This window comes from Prionailurus viverrinus, chromosome D2 (assembly GCF_022837055.1).
Source record: "Prionailurus viverrinus isolate Anna chromosome D2, UM_Priviv_1.0, whole genome shotgun sequence".
Lineage (NCBI taxonomy): Eukaryota > Metazoa > Chordata > Mammalia > Carnivora > Felidae > Prionailurus > Prionailurus viverrinus.
Window position 1 is genome coordinate 40,508,724 of NC_062571.1, and position 18,712 is coordinate 40,527,435.

Genomic DNA, 18,712 nt, shown 5'->3' on the forward strand with positions numbered 1-18,712 from the left:
TCACCAGAATCATGAGACTCATGGTGATGTTGACAAACACTTTCCTAATATTGTAAAATAAAATGTGTCCACATTGGGAATATCTACTTGACCTAGTGAACCAGTATTTTCCAAAGGACCAATGAATAACGTTGCAAGATCATGCATTAGTAAAAGACCCATTCGAAGCACAAAATAAACCAATTGATATTTATTTTGCTTTTTAGAATTTTAAGCTTTTTATTTTGAAATAACTTTAGAGACTTCAGAGTTGCAAGGTGACCCAGAGAATTCCCATATAGCTTTCACCCAGCTTCCCCAAATGGAAACATTTTATATTATCATGGTATATTGATCAAAAGTAAGAAATTAACATGCAATGAATTCTAACATAATAAAGTACAATAAATTCATTGATATTTTTTCAGGTTTCACATCACAATATACCTTTAAGAAACTACGATTTGTTTAAGTTTCATTGTAGTATCAAAGATTATCAATACATATCTGAAAAAACTATCAATTTTTCTATTTTCTTCTCCTTTCTAACTATGTATCTGTGTGAAGTCAAAAATTTTTCATAAACTTCAACTAAAATTACATATTGCAACAGAATCAACGTAGAAGCAGATATGAGAATCCAGATGTTTTCTATGAAGGTGGACATCAAATAGATTTGCAAAAATGCGGAACAAGGCCACTCTTCCAATTAGATAGTTTTGTTCTAGAATATGCAGCCACTTTTCATAAAAATGCTAGCTGTGTTAGCGTGTCATGGATTTGCCATTATTTTAAATAAACATTAATTTTTTTCCGATTTTAGTTTTGAATATGGTAAATATTAGTAGATATAACTCAAATAAATTAAAGCGTTTGAGATACTCAGTATCTTTAAAGAATGTAAAGGCATCCTGAGAGCAAGTTATTTGAGAACGGTTCCCTAAAGGATTCATTGTATGTAATGAGTTAACTTTTCTACAGTGCATCAGGCTAGTACTATCTATATACCATCTTTGGGAGAACTGAGGAAAATCATCATTCAAATTACATTTTATAGGGCTTATTCTTCTCACAAGACCCCAGTAGGGCAAGATTGTTCTAGACATTAATAAGTTTAATAGATGTAAAATATGTTGAACCATGATTAGCAGATAAGCCCTCTGTAGAAGTTAGCTGTTATTATTGCTTTAATTAATTGTTGCAATCATTTGACAGTTATGTGTATTCAAATATCTTCTCTCAGTTGGTGGCTTGGTTTTTAATTGCCTTTATGGTGTGCGTTTTTGTGTAGAAATTTTAAGCTTTAATCTGTATTCAAATTCATCCACATTGTCTCTTACAGTTTATTCTTTTTATGTCTTGTAGCAGAAATTCTTCCCTTCCCCAAAGTTATCATGATGTGCTTTTATACTTCCCTCTAGAAGTTTCCAAGTATTCCTTTCCATCAACTCATGAAACCACTCTTATTAAGATAACCATGACCTCCATGTTGCCAAATTCAGTGGTCAGTTCTCTGTCTTCATCCTCTTGACTGCAGTTGATGCCTCCTTAATTCCAGAAATTCTTTCTCCCCTTGGCTTCTGGGATATCGCTCTTTTAGGGTTGTTCCTCTGCCTCACAGTGTTCTTTGTCCTTGTCTCCTTTGGGGGGTCCTCTTGCTGTCTAACTGTTGAAGTGTCCTGGGCCTCTGTGCTATACTCTGTCCCTGTTGTCATCCAGTTTTGTGGCTTTAGATATCTACACACTGATGACTGCCAAACTTTTTGTCTTCTTTCTAGCCTCTCCTCTCACCCCTATTTTATTCAACTGCCTATTGGACACCGAATAAGCATGTCAAACTTAATTTGGCCCAGATGGAATCATTGATTTCGCCAAGTTGTTTCTTTCATGTTACCAGTTTCAGTCACGTGACCATTCGTTCTATCATTTGAGCTTGAAACATTGGAGTTCTCTTGTTCCCTTTCTTTCACAATCTGTATCCGGAATTTAAGCAAATATTGCTTTTTTTCTTCAGAATATATCCTAAATCTCAAGAAATGATTTCCTTTCACAGGGACCGTTCACAAATGCTAATGGACCCACGGTTTTCCCCACAACAGGTGGAGTGCATTGTGAAATGTAAATGAGATAGGTCACTTTCCCCGCCCTCCGCTTCTTGTGGCTTCCATCTCACTCAGGATGAAATCCAGAGTCCTTACCTGTGCCATCCGTGTCCACCAGGGCTGGGGCTGCTGCTGCCTCTCCACCTTCTCGCCCACTCTCCTTCTTGTCCACTCTACTGCAGCCACAATGGCCTCCTTGCTGTTTCTTGCACTTGCCAAGCATAACGATCCTTTCAGGCCCCTGCTTTGCCTGGAGAACTTTTGTTCCCCTTTTCTCTGTAAGAGTTACATTCCTGGTGACCACGATTTGCCAGGGCACCCATGTGGAGTCCAAGGCTTCCACACCGTTCACTGTTTCCACATTCCTGTTTGGAATAGATTCCATGGAGGTGTTTCTTGTATTCCTATGCATTTTTTCCCTATTATTTTGTATTTATTATTGTTACGTGCTTGGAGAAGAGAGGTGCATCTTCATGGGGACATCAAAAAGGAAAGCCTTTAAGTCTATAATTTTTCTTTTATGTGTCGATAGTTTTGGGCTACATTTTCCTTTTACATAATGCATAATTTCAATTTTGATTTTTTCCTAAGATTTCATAGAAGACCTAGGAGATATCTTGTTAATTATGAATTTATTAATGGCTTTTATTTTGATTTTTTAATTTTTATTTTTTTAGAGAAAGAGAGTGCGAGCAGGGATAGGGGCAGAGGGAGAGAGAGAGGATCTTAGGTCCCACACCCAATGTGGAGCCTGAGGCGGGGCTCAATCCCAAGAGCCTGGGATCATAACTTGAGCCAAAATCAAGAGTTGGATGCTTAACAGACTGAGCCACCAGGTGACCCAAATTTATTAATGACTTTTAAAAATGGCTATTTTTCCCATCGATTTCTAGTTTTTGTATTATGATTAGAGATTATGGCCTATAGAGTTCTCCTCATATTTGCAAGCTCAAAAGGAAAAAAGTATAATGTCAAAAGCTAAGGAATAAAGTTCTGTAATTATTAACTAAAATTTTGTTGACACATTATTCAAATCCTCTATATTATTTTTAAATAATTAAAAAATTTTTAAGTATTTAAATAATTAAAAAAATCTGTTTGATCCATCAACTTCTGAAATAAATGTAGTAAAACTTGCATCATATATATACATTTTCAAATTCTTCTTGCCTTGTTAGGAGTTTTCTGGGGGCACCGGGGTGGGTCAGTGGGTTGAGTGTCCAACTCTTGATTTTGGCTCAGGTCATGAACTCGAGGTTTGTGAGTTTGAGCCCTGCGACGGGCTCTGTAATGACGGTGGAAATCCTGCTGGGGATTCTCTGTCTCCCTCTCTCTCTGCCCCTCCCCTACTTGCTCTCTATCTCTGTCTCTCAAAATAAATACATATTTTTTAAAAATTTGAAAAGTTAGGGAGTGCCTGGGTGGCTCAGTCGGTTGGGCATCCAACTTCGGCTCGGGTCATGATCTTATAGTTTGTGGGTTCGAGCCCCGTGTCGGACTCTGTGCTGACACCTCGCAGCCTGGACCCTGCTTTGGATTCTGTGTCTCCCTCTCTCTCTGTTCCTCCTCCTGCTCACACTCTGTCTCTTTCTCAAAAATAAAGATTAAAAATTTTTTTTAAAAAATTTAAAAAGTTAGGAATTTTGTTTGATGCAAGTTGTCTGCTGTATCACATATTGTGTCAAGTTTCATGACTGTTACATCTTCTTTGTGGAGTGCATCTTTTATTGCCACACAGTATTCTTCTTTGTCTTGTTGAATACATTTGTCCTTGAATTTGCTTTGTTTGACATTGCTACTTTTGCTTTCTTTTTGCTCACCTTTTCACAGTCTATTGTTAGCTAGCTCTTTATTTTTAACCTTTTTCTTGTAAAAAAAATGTATGTTTTATTTAAATAATCCACAGTTAGATTTTATTCTTTTATTCTTTTTATATTGTTATTATTTTTTTAAGTAGACTTCATGCCCAGCATGCAGCTCGACGTGGGGCTTGAACTCATGACCCTGAGATCCAGACCTCAGCTGAGATCAAGAGTCAGATGCTAAACGGACTAAGCCATCCAGCTGCCCCTAGATTTTATTTTTTGACCACGTCTGGAAGCCTCAGATTTTCAACAGGGGAATTCTGTTCGTGTTTTTTGTGTTAACGAACATACTTAGGGTTTAGGGTTTCAGTGTTATTTTGTGTTTGTTACCTATATCAGTTAATGATGTGCTTGACTTTACCTAATGGAGCACCTAGCAAATAGTTGCTTCATTAAATTACTATTTCTTGTTTATATGGTCACATTTCATTTGATAATGATAGAATTGTATTCTGTGAAGTTCCTTACTTGCCTGCAATGGCCAGGCTGGAGATGTACTGCACGGGTTAGTATTGGTGTATCTGCTCAACAGAATCATGAAGGCCCCGAATCCTCACTTTCTCCTTGCTTGCCCTTAGCTTGTGGCTTTCTTCCTCCTAGAGACAAAAGTCTTCCAGCTGTCCCTGGCCTCACCCCTTCATTCCTGGGAGGAGGAAGGAGGAAAGTGTGAAGGGGTTTCTTCCAAAGAGTCTTCCCCTTTTGTTCCGAGGGGGAAAGCCCTTTGCTCAGACTTCCACTTACGTCCACTTTGCCAGAGACAGGGACATTTGCTCTCTTCTAGATCGATCGCTCACCAGTTTTACTTGTCCTTTGAGGCTGGCGTAGAAACATGCCTCTCGCAAAGCTGAGAGATGTCTGTAACACCCTGAGCAGATCGGGGTTTTCTCATGCAGGGAGGAAGGTGGGGGTGGGGTGGGTGGTGGTCAGGAACTGACTGTCTGCTGTAACAGCTGCATAGTTTTTGTTGTTTTCTCTTGTCCCTTTACATATTTTCATAAGATCGGTAGGCCTCTTATCATTTATTTCCCCCCACTATTAATTTAGAAGATGTATGGGGCGCCTGAGTGGCGCAGTTGGTTAGGCGTCAGACTTCGGCTCAGGTCATGATCTCACAGTTTGTGAGTTTGAGCCCCACATCGGGCTCTGTGCCGACAGCTCAGAGCCTGGAGCCTGCTTCGGATTCTGTGTCTCCTTCTCTCTCTGCCCTGCCCATGCTCACGCTCTCTCTCTCTCTCTCCCCAAAATAAATAAACATTAAAAAAAATTTAAGAAGATTTATAATTTTAATAGCGGTTGCCTCCCTGTTTCTACCAGTCATAATTAAGCCTGTGTTTCTCCATTACAGTATTTCTTTCAACGTGCAGAAAAATGACAGTGCCCTCCTGTATCAGGGAATTAATGCTGCCCTCGGTAATAGATACACGCTGAAATTTCAGCGAATTAAGTGAGGAAGCTTTATTTCTTGATGTGGATGAGGTAACTCTTCTGTGTCATTGGCTTTCAAACATGGACTCGTGGATCAGGCTGCTTTTTTCTCGCGATGCCACCATCTTGGATGAAATGGGTAGATGAGAGACAACGAGGAAAAGACATACCAGTTGCAAAAGCCACAGCCTGAGAGTGTACAGATCAGATCCCCTGACATTCATAGACTAGAATTCCTTCACACGGCCACATGGAGCTGAAGGGGAGCTGAGAAAAGTAGTCATCTGGTGGGTTCAGGGAAGGGAAATAGGGTGCCAGACAGCACGGCCGTTGTCATAGATTGTCATTCTGGTCCCTCACACATTGTGTTCTCCTCTTCATGTAAATACACTCACCATCTCCTTCATGGGGACACCCTCAAGTCGCAGGCAGTCACTGCATCCAGCCCAAAGTCCGCAGTCTGCACGGATTCTGCGTTAATCTCTAGAATGTCTGGATGTGGCTGAAAAGACATGTTACCTAAACAACCCCACCCCCACCCCCACCCCGTACGACACAGTGCACAGCAGTAGAGCAGGTCCACTATGGAAAAGAGGAGAATGTGAGCCTCACTCAGTCACTAGTTGACAGCATTCCTGAAGTCCTGCTAGTCAGGCACTGTGAAGTTCTCCTGTCCTGGCAGTGAGGGGACAGCCTTGAGTGAGGGTAGGACTGTGCCCTAGAGGAGGCTCGTCCTTGTTCATTGTCCCCCTTGGCTTCATCTGAATGAGTGTTGAGGACCACGCCCTCCTTGGATCAGGATACCCTTTGAAATCTGCCTCCCATTCATTCATGGAGCTTGGGTACCCAAAGGTTGCTGAAGTCTTGAATAATCGAAGGCTTTTTTGTTTTAGTTCAGACTCAAAAACTTAGTAGGCTTCTGACCTGTTTGCTTCCATGTCCCAGGAACAACATCTAAAATTCTTTTCTAGACATATTTTGCAAGCTGACTGCAATTCTCTGCCTCTTTTTCCCTATACCTCTACTTGCAACCGAAGGGCATCTATCTTAGGCTGTTTGAAAAGTAAGTGGGAAGGATTGCACTCTTCATGTGCTTGTGTTAGCCTGGCTCCTCCGAGGAGTTAGAGATAGGGATGGGGTTACACACACAAGGGTTTTATTCAGGAAACGCCTGTGGGGGGAAAGGGGAAGAGTGCTGGAGGAGTGTGGGAGAGCCATCACCCTGCAGCACAAGTCTGACCTTGAGTGAAGGAGGCAGGGAAGGCAGATGAGGGGACGAGGTGTTCTAGGCAGCCATGCAGCCCAAGGGAAGCTTGTCCAGGCTGCATGGAAGCTGCCCATCCGAAGGGTCTGGTGTCCCCTAGGAATGGGCCCACCATGCTGAGTCAAAGACTGGGGCCACCTCTGGGAAGCATGGCCATGGGCAAACACAGGAGCACAGGGACTGTACTGTTTGCTCACTTATGCTGTCTGTAGTTGGATGTCTGCGGAGCACATTCTCATGGCCACCTGTACCTTAGGTCACTTTATTCACCTTAGAAGTTTTATTAGGCTCTGTCATGCAAAACTTAAAAAAAAAAAAAAATCCCATCTCTTGTAATTTGGGCCCTAGAAAGAGGTGGCTTTTCCAATCCTACAAAGTCCCAAATTTCTATATTCTCTCTATTCTCTTTCATTTTGATTTGCTAAGCACTCAATCCTTTCTTGAACTCCTTTCTTTCTCTTAACACCTTGCTGAACACAGCTGCTAGCAACCAACACCCGCTCTCAATGTTCTGTTTTCTAGCATCTTCCTTAGAGTGGCAAGGTCAGAAGGTACGAGGGTCTGCCTTTCCAGTTGCAGCATCTGACAATTCGATCAAGTGTTTTGCCCTTGCATAGCGTGGATCTCTGGCCATCCATTCAGCCTGCTGCTGAATGCCAGCAACCTGCTAAGGCAATGGCATTACATAGTTTACATTTCTTTTTTTTTTTTTTTTAAATTTTTGTTAACGTTTATTTATTTTTGAGACAGAGAGAGACAGAGCATGAACGGGGGAGGGTCAGAGAGAGAGGCAGACACAGAATCTGAAACAGGCTCCAGGCTCTGAGCTGTCAGCACAGAGCCCGACGCGGGGCTCAAACTCACGGACTGTGAGATCATGACCTGAGCCGAAGTCAGACGCTTAACTGACCAAGCCACCCAGGCGCCCCATAGTTTACATTTCTGTGTCAGCACTACCCCGCTTTGGGGACAGATTTGCATTTTAGTCACGGGAATCGATGGGGTCTGTTGCTGCCGGCAAACCAAGAAATCTCAGTGGCTTAAAACAGCACGGGTTTATTTCTTCCTCACGTTACAGGCTGATGTGGGTCAGGGGCCTAGCGTCTTCGTCTTGCAACACTATCTCCGTTCCCCGTTTCCAGCCAGTGGACGGGAGGGAGAGAGAGGAAGGACTGGTGCGCTGTCTGCTGAAGATCTCAGAGGGGCTCGGCCTCCAACACCAGTTCCAGCCTTGGGCACCGGCTTTGGCAGCTGTGATGCTCCCCAGAAGGGGCGGGAGGGAGAGAGGGAGGTGGCTTTGCATTCGGGCCGGCAGGTATCTCTCTGGAATGCCTTTGTTGATGACACTGCTCTGTAGAGAGGTGTGAAGGTTGTGCTCCGTCGGCCAACCTAGCTCATCCCGTACTAATTGGGACTCAGACCTGTTTCTTCTTCCTTCCTGGTGCCTCCTTCTGCTGTGAGGCAGCGAGTGACAAGCACATCCAGTGGCTCCTGGGGGCAGATGGTGAAGTCTGGGTCTGGATCATGGGAGAAGGCCCTGGCGACAAGCCCTATGAAGAGATCTCTGAGGAGCTGATTGCGGAGAAGGCGCGGCTGCAGGCACAGAGGGAGGCCGAGGAGCTCTGGTGAGACGTGCAGACGGGTACCGGGTCGGGTCTGAACACAGAGCCTACGGTGGGTCCAAGCCGCAGGACGCTAGGTTGTGGGTGGGAGGGGGGAGGTGCCAGGCAGCTGGCTGGCCGTTTTCTTAGCTCAGCTAAGATTAGGGGACCAAAGCACCAGTCTTCCATCAGGTAGGTCTGGTGGGTTCAAATCCCGGCTCCACCAGTTACTTGTAAGCTGATCTGGGGTCTCAGTTTTCACATCTGTGGTGCGGGCATAACAACACTCTTTCCGTCTGGACATAGATTGGATTCACTGCGATGATACAGGTGGCATGCTTTTCCTCTCTTCCTCGGGGAGCTGTCCCTGGGACAGCAGAGGAGTTTGGGTTCACCTTTGTGGCTGCTTGTTCCTCTTCACCGTACCTGCCTTTCTCACACAAGGTGCATAGTTGAGCCCCCAGTGAGATTTGGAGTCAGACTTCTTTCATAAACAACTTTTAACTTTTTTTTTTCGGAAATCCGTATGAAGTTGACTTCAACATTCCCCTACCCCCCTATAAAATAAGTGACAATATTTTATTTTATTTAAGTATTTATTTATTTATTTATTTATTCATTCATTCATTTAATGTATGTATGTACTTATTTTTGAGAGAGAGAGAGAGAGAGAGAGAGAGTGCACAAGCACAAGCGGGGGAGGGCAGAGAGAGAGGGGGTCAGAGGATCTGAAGCGGGCTCTGCGCACACAGCAGAGAGCCCGGGGTGGGGCTCGAACTCACGAACTGTGAGATCCTGCCCGGAGCCGAAAGCAGACGCTTAACCAATGAGTCACCCAGGCGCCCCATAATAACAATATTTTAGTTGTAAAATTGTAGCAACAACTCAACGCCCACCGCCTGAGATAATCACGGTGAGCATTTAGGCAGCACGTGCTTTATAAACTGCTTTATTCACACCGTGATAAATTGATTAATATAGATTCACAGTGTTATTTAAGACTACTATATAGTATCCTATTACATGAGAAACCCAATTTATTGGCCCTGTTGATGGACATTTAGGTTGTTCGCCGTTTGTTCTGTTATAAAAATTCTCTGATGAACATCTTCTACCTACATCTTTGTAAACTTGAGTGAGATATAGGATTTCTGAGTCTTTTTTTTTTTTTTTATCCGTGGCTTCCTGACAATTCTGTTGATTGACACTCCCTTCCAGGAGGGTGACTGTTTCTCTCCAACTTGGCAACATTGAGTTTTGCTGACCTTAGATCGTTGTCATTCTGATGGACCCAGAAATATTGCTCATAGTTTTTATTTGAAGCTCTGTGGTTATGTGGTCCTTCAGTCTCCTGCATGAGCTTATATCTGCTGGTGTTTTATTGGAAGGAGACAGAAGGAGGCAGAAATCACCAAGAAGTTTCGGGATGCGCTGGCCAATGAGAAAGCCCGGATCCTGGCGGAGAAGTGGAAAGTGGAGACGGAAGACCGTAAGGCTGCCAAAGTCCTCGAGGAGCGCATCCACGAGGAATTCAAGGTGAGGCCGTGCGTGGAACGTGTGTGTGGCCACCTATGCGAGCTCCCAGGCAACTGGCGCCCACCTCTGGTTTGAGCATTGGTTGGCACTGAACAGAAATCTCACATGTCTGAGCAGGAAGGAATTTGACACACCAGTTGGGCCAATTCACTTCTCACTGGACAGATGAGGAAACTGAGGGTTAGACAGAGGAAGAGATTTGCCAAGGACAAGTAGCTTGGGACTGAGCCAAGATCAGAACTCAGACCTTCTGCCTCCCAAATGAAGGGTCCTGCAAAGGGACCTAGAAAGTGTCGAGGTTGTGGTCAGACCAGCCTGGCATCCAGTTCCAGTTCTACTGGTTAGTGCTGCGTGACCTTGGGAAGCTTGCTGAACTTCTCTGAGCCTTCACTTTCTTGTTTATAATATTAGGGTAATAACAACACCCAACTTGAGATTTTTGGAGGATGTAAGGAGATGAAAAATGCACATTTTCTGGCCCCAGACAGAAAATTGTTGGGAACCTTGCATACCTATTCATGCTGGGAAAGTTCAGTGCCGGTAAAGGAGATTTACACTGCTCTAGTTAGAAGTTAAGATTGCCTGAAAAAAAATTTTATTCCTGGTCCCTATTTTGCGTTTTTTTCCCCCTACAGGAATAATATATTTTGGGGGTGAGGGTAGAAAACTCAAAAATACATATAAGTGAAAAGAAGAAAATAATAATCTGCTGAATCCTATTAATGATATTATTTTAGGGGCGCCTGGGTGGCTCAGTCGGTTAAGCGTCCGACTTCAGCTCGGGTTCCGATCTCACGGTCCGTGAGTTCGAGCCCCGCATCGGGCTCTGGGCTGATGGCTCGGAGCCTGGAGCCTGCTTCCGATTCTGTATCTCCCTCTCTCTCTGCCCCTCCCCCGTTCATGCTCTGTCTCTCTCCGTCTCAAAAATAAATAAAATCTTAAAAAAAATTAAAAAAAATGATATTATTTTATAAATTGTATATTCATGGAATGTGCACATTTAAACATTTTAAAAGTATTTTTTCCTATAATGATTAGATAGAACAATGGCCCCTTAAGATCATTTATGTTGCAAATATTCTTCTCAGTGTTATTTTTTCTTAATTGTGGTTATAGTGCTTTCGGACGTACAGAAGATTACAAGTTTTATTAGCCAACTATATCAATCTTTTCTTTTAATGTTTATTTATTTTTGAGAGAGAGAGAGAGAGAGCACGAGTGGGGAAGGAGTACAGAGAGAGGGAGACACAGAATCCGAAGCAGGCTCCAGGCTCTGAGCCGTCAGCACAGAGTCTGATGTGGGGCTCAAACTCACAAACCGTGAGATCGTGACCTGAGCCGAAGCCAGACGCTCAACTGACTGAGCCACCCAGGCGCCCCTATATCAATCTTTTAAAAATTATTGTTACATGCTAAGAAAGATCTGTGCCACTACAAGCTTATAAAACACTAATCTACGTTGTTTTCTATGTCTTTCATGATTTTATTTTTTTGCACTTAATTTCCCTCCACTTTAATTTTTCTTTTAAGGTTTGTTCATTTCTCAGAGAAAGAGACAGAGCGTGAGCGGGGGAGGGGCAGAGAGAGAGAGGGAGACACAGAATCAGAAGCAGGCTCCAGGCTCTGAGCTGTCAGCACAGAGCCCGACACGGAGCTTGAACCCACAAACCGCGAGATCATGAGCTGAGCCAAAGTCAGACGCTTAACCTGCTGAGCCACCCACGCGCCCCAATTTCCCTCCACCTTAGAGTGTGGTATGATATAGGGCTATAACTTTGTTTTTCTTCCAAATAGTTAGCAAATTGTCCCATCATCATTTATTATATCATCTCCCTTCTCTTAGTGCACTCGCTGCCTTGATTCTTCTTACCTACCTTTGGATCTCTTCATGGGTTCTTCTTCATTGATCATTCCTGAACCAGATTCACTTATTTAATTATTGTCGCTTTTAAAATGAAGTTTAACATCTGCTATCAGGGAAGAACCTATCCTTGCTCTTCATTTTCAAAATGTCCTTGGCTAATTTTAGTCATTCTTGGCCCACTAGAGATACATCTGAATCATCATGTCGCCGTCCTCCTCCCCGAAACAACAAAAAAACACACGGTGATTTTCACTGGAATTACATCCGCGTTAGAGATGTATTTCTCGTTCAGTCTTCTTTTTCAGGGTGTGGTGTCTTCTTCCTGTTACTCAAAGCTTCTTTTTGTCTTTGATAAAAATTTTTGAAACACCTCTCTATGCACCGTCCACCCAATCCCAAACATGCACAATAACTTATATATACGCATGGTGCCTCCGTCTTTTGGAACTGGGCAAAGTTTATTGTTTTATTTAAATGCTTCACGTTTCTTTTCTACGTAAACCTTAGGTTGAATATTTTTTGTTGCTATCGTGAAGAAGACTGTTCTCATTACTTTAAAACCTATTGCAATTGCTGCTTATATATTTACATTGCTATTGATCTTATTTAATTTTCCCTTGCGTTATATATACATTTTTAGGAGATTCATTTACTCTCAAAACATACGATTTAAAAGCAGTTTCAGACTTGCAGCCACACTGAGAGAAAAAAACAAATGTTCGTGTGTTCTCCCCTGAAATTCACCAGTTATTGATGCCTTGTCCAATTTTCATTCTCCTTCCTCCTCTTCCTCTATATCTGTGTCTATCTATACGCAGACATATATATACACACACATATCTACGTATGTACATTTTTGTTGCTACTGCTAAATTGTTTCGCTAAACAATTTGAATGGAAGCTGTAGACATCATATCCTCCAGCCCAGGGGTTAGCAGACTATTTTCGGTAAAGGTGCAGATAGCTAATATTTTAGGCTTTGTCGGCCGCATCGTCTCTGTCACAACTCCTCAACCAGGCCATTGTAGCACAAACACGGCTACAGACAATATGTAAGCAAATGGGGGTGACTGTCCTTTAACAAGACTTTGTTTTAAGTAACAGGGGGCAGATCTGGGAGCCTTAGTCTGCTGACTCCTGATCACACACTATGTACTTCAGCGTGCCTCTCCCATGACTGAGTACCTTTGCCCCTGGGTAGCCAGGACAATCCTGATCGCACCTGTTGAAATGAACAATAATTCCATGATAGTATCCGTAATCCAGTCAATCCATAGTGGAGAGATGTTCAGTTTGTATCGTTGGGTTTTGCTTTTGGTTGTTCAAGTCTGCTGGGGAAGAAAACCAATACTTTCTATGTATCTCTAACAGCAAGAATCACATGTTCTTGTCTCTGGCCACCCTCCTTCCCAGAGGTGAGCTGAGTCCCAGATACTGGGAGGGTGGCTCCTTGGAGCTGGGGTCCTGGGGTTCATTTATTTCACAAGGAGATTCCAGAGTGAATGAGTTCTCAGAGATTTTCGGGTTGGACTTCTCCTTGAGAACTTCAGTGAGAGAGAGAGAGAGATGATACGTTGTGGGGCGCTCTGTGTGGACGTTCATGGAGGGCTCGGTAAAGCCATGAGGTTCACTAAGGAACCCAAACGCAGACTTTTGGTGTTATTTCCAAAGAAGGCCATGGTAATTATATGTTTGTTTTTGTTTTAAGAATTAACTTGCTGAATGTGAATGTTTACACATCAGTACTCACATTCTGATTCTGATTTGGCGTATCTGCATTTTGAAAAGCCTCAGACTTGCAGGTTGTATCTGTGAGGCCCTGGTGGGGTTCACCAAGGCAATGTCTGACAGGAACACCAGCACATGGACTCTGGAGTGGGAAGGGCCAGGTTTATGAACTAGGATATTTCCTGTCAGAGCTGTCTGTAAGTGAGCTACCCTTGTATTGTGATGAGATCTTCATTGCAGGAACCGCTTACCATGGGCTGAAATGGTATCTGAAAAGTTTCTGTGGTGGATTAAATATGGCCGGTGGCAAGTTCTTTGCCATGTCTCTCTTTGAGACTGCTCTTCCCTTGAGTCTGCTCTGGCCTTGTGACTAGCTTTGATCGGTAGAGTGCAGTAGAAATGACTCTGTGTAACAGTTGAGGACAGGATACAGGAGATTTGTAGCTTCGGCCCCTCTTGCGATGCTCACTTTTGGAAGCTGCCCCCATGAGAAGCCCTACGACCTTAGCCCATCACTCTGTAAGGAAACCCAGGCAAGCCAGGCAGAGAGAAAGGGGCTGTGTGGGGGAGCACTGAGGCACCAGACACGTGAGTGGAATCTTCTTGGTTCTTCCAGTGAATGACCCCAACCAAATGATTGGCCTCGGATGCCTCGGATTAACCTATGGAACCACAGGCAAATAAGATTGTTGTTGTTTTAAGCCATTATGTTTTCTGGTAGTTTGTTACTTGGTAATAGACAACCGGATCAGTTTCGCCAAAGGGATTTCTGCACTGGATTAGAGATTGGCTTAGATAATTTTTATTGTGTCTTTCAACAACCAAGACTCTAACCTGACGTGAGGCTCGCATGCAGGCATACGCCAACAACGTTCGTTTAATTTCATACACTTTTCCCCCTTTCCCTGAGAACCTGAGTGCAGGTTGTTTGGGGGAAGTGATGGTGGTAGTTATAAACTCCCTCCTCTCCTCAAGCATAGAGGGTGCCAGGGGAGAGAGAGAGATAACTCTGGGAGTAACCTTCAGCCCCCACCACGCCTGGGGGACTATGATGGAGCTCAATGGAGCACCTGTACGCGTCCGGGTGTGAGCAGAGACGGGAAATGGACAGGAGATATGTGGAATCGTGAATGGTCTGCTGGTGGGAGAGGAAAAAGTGATGGGGGAAGCCAGACAGGGATCTGGCAAGGTAGGCTGTGGAGCCCTTGGGTGCTACCACAAAGAGGCAGACAGTTCCCTGCGGGCAGAGTGGAGCTGTGAGGATCTCGAAGCAGAGGGACATGGCCAGACCAAGTTCAGTGAGAGTAACTGGTGGTGATGGTTATGATTCAAGTGCTGAAGGCATGGCGAGAGGGAGAGGCCAGTGGTCCAAGTGGGAACTGCTGAGTGTGACTATGGTGAGATTCAGGGGGATGGACACAGAGAAATGGAGGTGAAATCGGCAAGGCTTGGCATCAGTTAGATGCCGGGATGGGGGGAACCCAAAGAGCAAAGACATCAGAGCCCCAGGCTGAGGAATAGGGACAGGGTGCCACCCTGTTGCTATGGAGATCTGGGAAGGCAGAGTAGGCTTGGGGGGAAGAGAATGTGCTTGGGCTGGCTGGGCCAATGTGGTTCTCTAGAAGGGGAATTTGGGGTGGGGGCTGGAGGAGAGGGGAGACGCTGGATGGGAAGCCTGCTGGTGGAGGGGGGCTGGCTGGGCTCACTTCCGGCTACCGGTGTGGAGGATGCAGGCAGGTTCTTGAAATCCTCCTGCTTATAGGACAGATGATAGTGAAAATTCCTTTGAGAAAATGGGGAGGAAAAAAATCCCAGAATCTTGTGTCAGGTTAAAGAGGGAACTTCAAAATAGAAGATACAGACAGCTGGAAACCTGTTTTTAAAAACCATTCTGTTGTGGCTGGCACCATTGGAATGCAATTTACAATGCATATGAAAATGTTCCTTTAGTAAAAAAGGGGATCAGGAGGCCAGATATAATTTGCATATTTTCTCTGCTTTCTTAACTCATAAAACTGCTTTTGGCTACTTCTGTCTCTGCTTAAGACCGCAGAACACGGACAATAAGGCTCCTTCTCTCTCACTCTTAGTCTCCCTACCCTCCCGCCTCCTGCCAGGGTTCCTGATAAGGAACAGGCACGGGTTGATAGAGTTAGGCTGCCCTTTAATTTTTTTTTCCATTTTCTATTCAAGGCCACTCACGCCCTTTGTTTTTTCTTTCTCCTTTAAGGTTGTAGTTCATTTTGGCCCTTTGTGACATCTTGTATGACTACAGAAACTATCCCCACCTTATTTCCAAAAGGATTATATAAATGGTGGGGACACTTTCCACTTCTCAATTTTCTCTAGAAAATTGTAGACTTTATCTGAGTTTCTCTTGGACAAGGCTGGCATCAACAGGACAACATGATATAGTTTACGCTTTGCCTTTCAACAATCATCACAAGCCCTGTCTTACCTTCACTTGTTCACTTGCTCCTCCAGTCAGTGTTTATGGAGCACCTGCTATCTGCCAGGCTCTGTGCTGGGGGCTGTCGATGGGGGAATAAATGATACAGGCCTGGCCCTGCCCTTTTGGTGTACCTCATCTCGAAAAGCATGATGGTATTATTTGGGCCAGATGAACAACTAAAGGGTTTGGGACAGCCCTCCCGCCCCTGGAATGTGCCACTTTGGCATGTGGATTGTTTTGAGCTGAAGGCAATTGAGACCCTGAGGTCTCAGGAGAAACTATCGCCCCTCCCTCCAACCACATAGAAGAATCTCAGTGGGGGCTGTTTTCCAGAATGAGGGTTATTAACAGTGATAAATTTTATCTGAGTGACCCATCTGTATGGCAGGGCAGACATCTAATTGCCAAACAGCTGCTCATCTCTTTATCACCCTGTGAGGTGCATTCCTTTCTTTTGAAGTCCCAGACCCCTATCGCCTCTCCTAAGCTCAGGATGACACAGATCCCTCATTTTGCCTGATGGTCTTTGGAATTTTCATATCCGTGTGCTTTCCTTGTATATCTGTTATTAAATCTGATTGTCTCCTGTTAATCTGTCTCACGTCAGTCTGATTCTTAGTGCCGCAGGAAGGATCCTTGAAGGGGACAGGACTGCTTGCTCCCCAACACAACAAAAGCGACTATGCCTTCCAGAAAAGCATCTGTCTCGGTGACATTTTCCATCGGGGTGGGGCGGACCCGGGCCTCTGGGGGCTCCTGTGGTGTGCTGTTACTGATGGGTTATCAGGAGAAGGGGGATTGAATAAGCCGGACGGCTCAGAGGGCTTTGGGCCTGCCAGAAAAAGGCGTCCATTCCTAACGTGGAAGGGAGTGTTTTCATAGTCGCCTTTTGGCTGCCTTGGCCTGTGGCTGCTAAATTTAAAGACAGACTTTTCACTGGGGCTCATGGAGGAGCCGAAGGATTCTGAGAGCAGCCCCAAACAGGGAGAGCTTTTCAGACAATTTCAGCTGTGAGGGGTGAGTCATTTCAGCAAGACCCTGGAGGGAAGGATGCAGTGCTCTTTATCTGTAGGTGCAAAATGTTTCCTTTTGTTGTCCCCATCCCTGTGAGAAGCTTGTCTTTGTCACAGTAAGTGGCCAGTTATTTTCCTTGGAGATGGAGGCTGTTTTCCGACTCCCAGTCTGTTGTTCATTCGTGGGTGCAGAGGATTGAGTGAACAGTGGCACTGCCGTTTATTTATGTATTTATTTATTTGCTGGTAATTATCACCCCTCCCCTTTACTGAGCTACAATGTACAAAGAAAAATTGTATATATTTGAGATGTGCAATGTTTTGGTGTATGCATACATTGTGAAATGATTACCATAATCAAGATAATGAACGCGTCTCTCACCTTACCTGGTTATTGTTTTCGTGTGTGGTGAGAACACTTAACATCTGCTCTCTTAGCAGATTTCAAGTATACAGTATAGTATTAACTATAGGTACCATGCTGTACATTGTATTTCCAGAATTTATTCATCCTGCATCACTGAAACTTTGTAGCTTTTCACCAAACACAATCTAAGTGTCTGTTGACCAATGAATGGATAAAATGTGATATATATACATAATGTATATGTGTACATATATATGTGTATGTAATGTGTGTATATATATATGCATATATATATATATAATATGATGGAATATTATTCAGTCTTAATAAAGAAGGAAACCCTGCCATTTGTGACAACATGGATGAACTTGGAGGACGTCAGGCCAAGCATCAGTCATGACCCTTCTCTGGGGTGCAGTCTCTTTGTTATGGGCCTCATATGTTGACGGCCTAACTTCCACCATCACAGAATGTAAGTGTATGTAGAGGTAAGGTCTTTAGAAAGGTCATAGGTTAAGATGAGGTCTTCAGGGTGGGCCCTAATCCAGTATGACTGGTGCCCTTATAAGAAGAGGAAATTTGGACACAGACATGTGTGCCCACAGAAGACAGGGCATGTGAGACACAGGGAGAAGATGGTCCCTCTAGAAGGCAAGGAGAGAAGCCTCAGAAGAAACCAGCCCTGCACACGCCTTGATCTCGGACGAATGGGTGTTCTAATTGATGAGTTATGGCCTCTGTAGCTCCTAAGTGTCTGTTGTTTAAGCCTCCTGGTTTGTAGTACTTCGCTATGGGAGCCCAAGCAAGCCAATACACTCCTTGTCTATATCAGAAAGTAGGACCAGGAGGCTGAAGCCCCTCTGACTCTGACAGGTCTTGGCTGACTGTATTTTCCGTAAGACCTTCCCGCCTGGAAGACCTGACGTGGGCAGGTGCTGGATCTGAAGTGTCTGGGTGGATGCCATTTTGGCTGGCGCTCTGTGTGTTGGGTGATGTGACCTCCTTGGTCAGAGGTGGGGGGGCCCTGTGGGGGCACAGGAAACCTGCTGTGTACACTGTAATGCTGTGCCCACGTGGGGCTGATTTTTGCTCTGCTGACATGCTGGTGATTGCCGAAGGTGAGTTTTTTTCACGGCTTTGAGCTAGAACCCCGCTTGTTCTGCCTTGGAGCCAGGCCGACTTTGGTTCCAGTTTTGTATCCATCACCAACTCTTGACTCTAGCATTTCTCACCTGAGGCTATTTCCCTCCCGACCCCACACTCCCCTCCACCTGTTGATCCCTGTCTCTGCTTGTCTGCAGATGTCCTTAAAGGGCTGCCTGCGGTCATTCCACTCCCTCCCCTCAGTCGCCTGGATGGCTGCCTTCCCCTCCCCTTACCTTGGCCGCTTTCGCTCTCCCATCACATCCTGTGGCCACCACCCGCCTTCCCTTGTCGCTTCTCTGTCCTTATCTTCTGCGCTGTCTCGATGTCTCTGGGCCTGCAGCTCAGTTTACCACTCCCTTTTACTTGAAAT

At 44.5% G+C, this 18,712-nt stretch overlaps 1 protein-coding gene across 3 annotated transcripts in view; it reads left to right on the forward strand.

Annotated features, from left to right (window-relative positions):
* Nucleotides 1–18,712, forward strand: part of SH2D4B (SH2 domain containing 4B) — a 92,428-nt gene that overhangs the window by 22,100 nt on the left and 51,616 nt on the right. For 2 of the 3 annotated variants that reach the window (XM_047826292.1, XM_047826293.1), the window contains exons 2-3: nt 8,097–8,260; nt 9,625–9,772. In XM_047826292.1, the coding sequence (XP_047682248.1) occupies nt 8,097–8,260; nt 9,625–9,772 (312 nt within the window). Of the gene's footprint in view, nt 1–8,063; nt 8,261–9,624; nt 9,773–18,712 lie in introns of those variants that run through there. The other variant, XM_047826291.1, reaches the window with a different exon arrangement.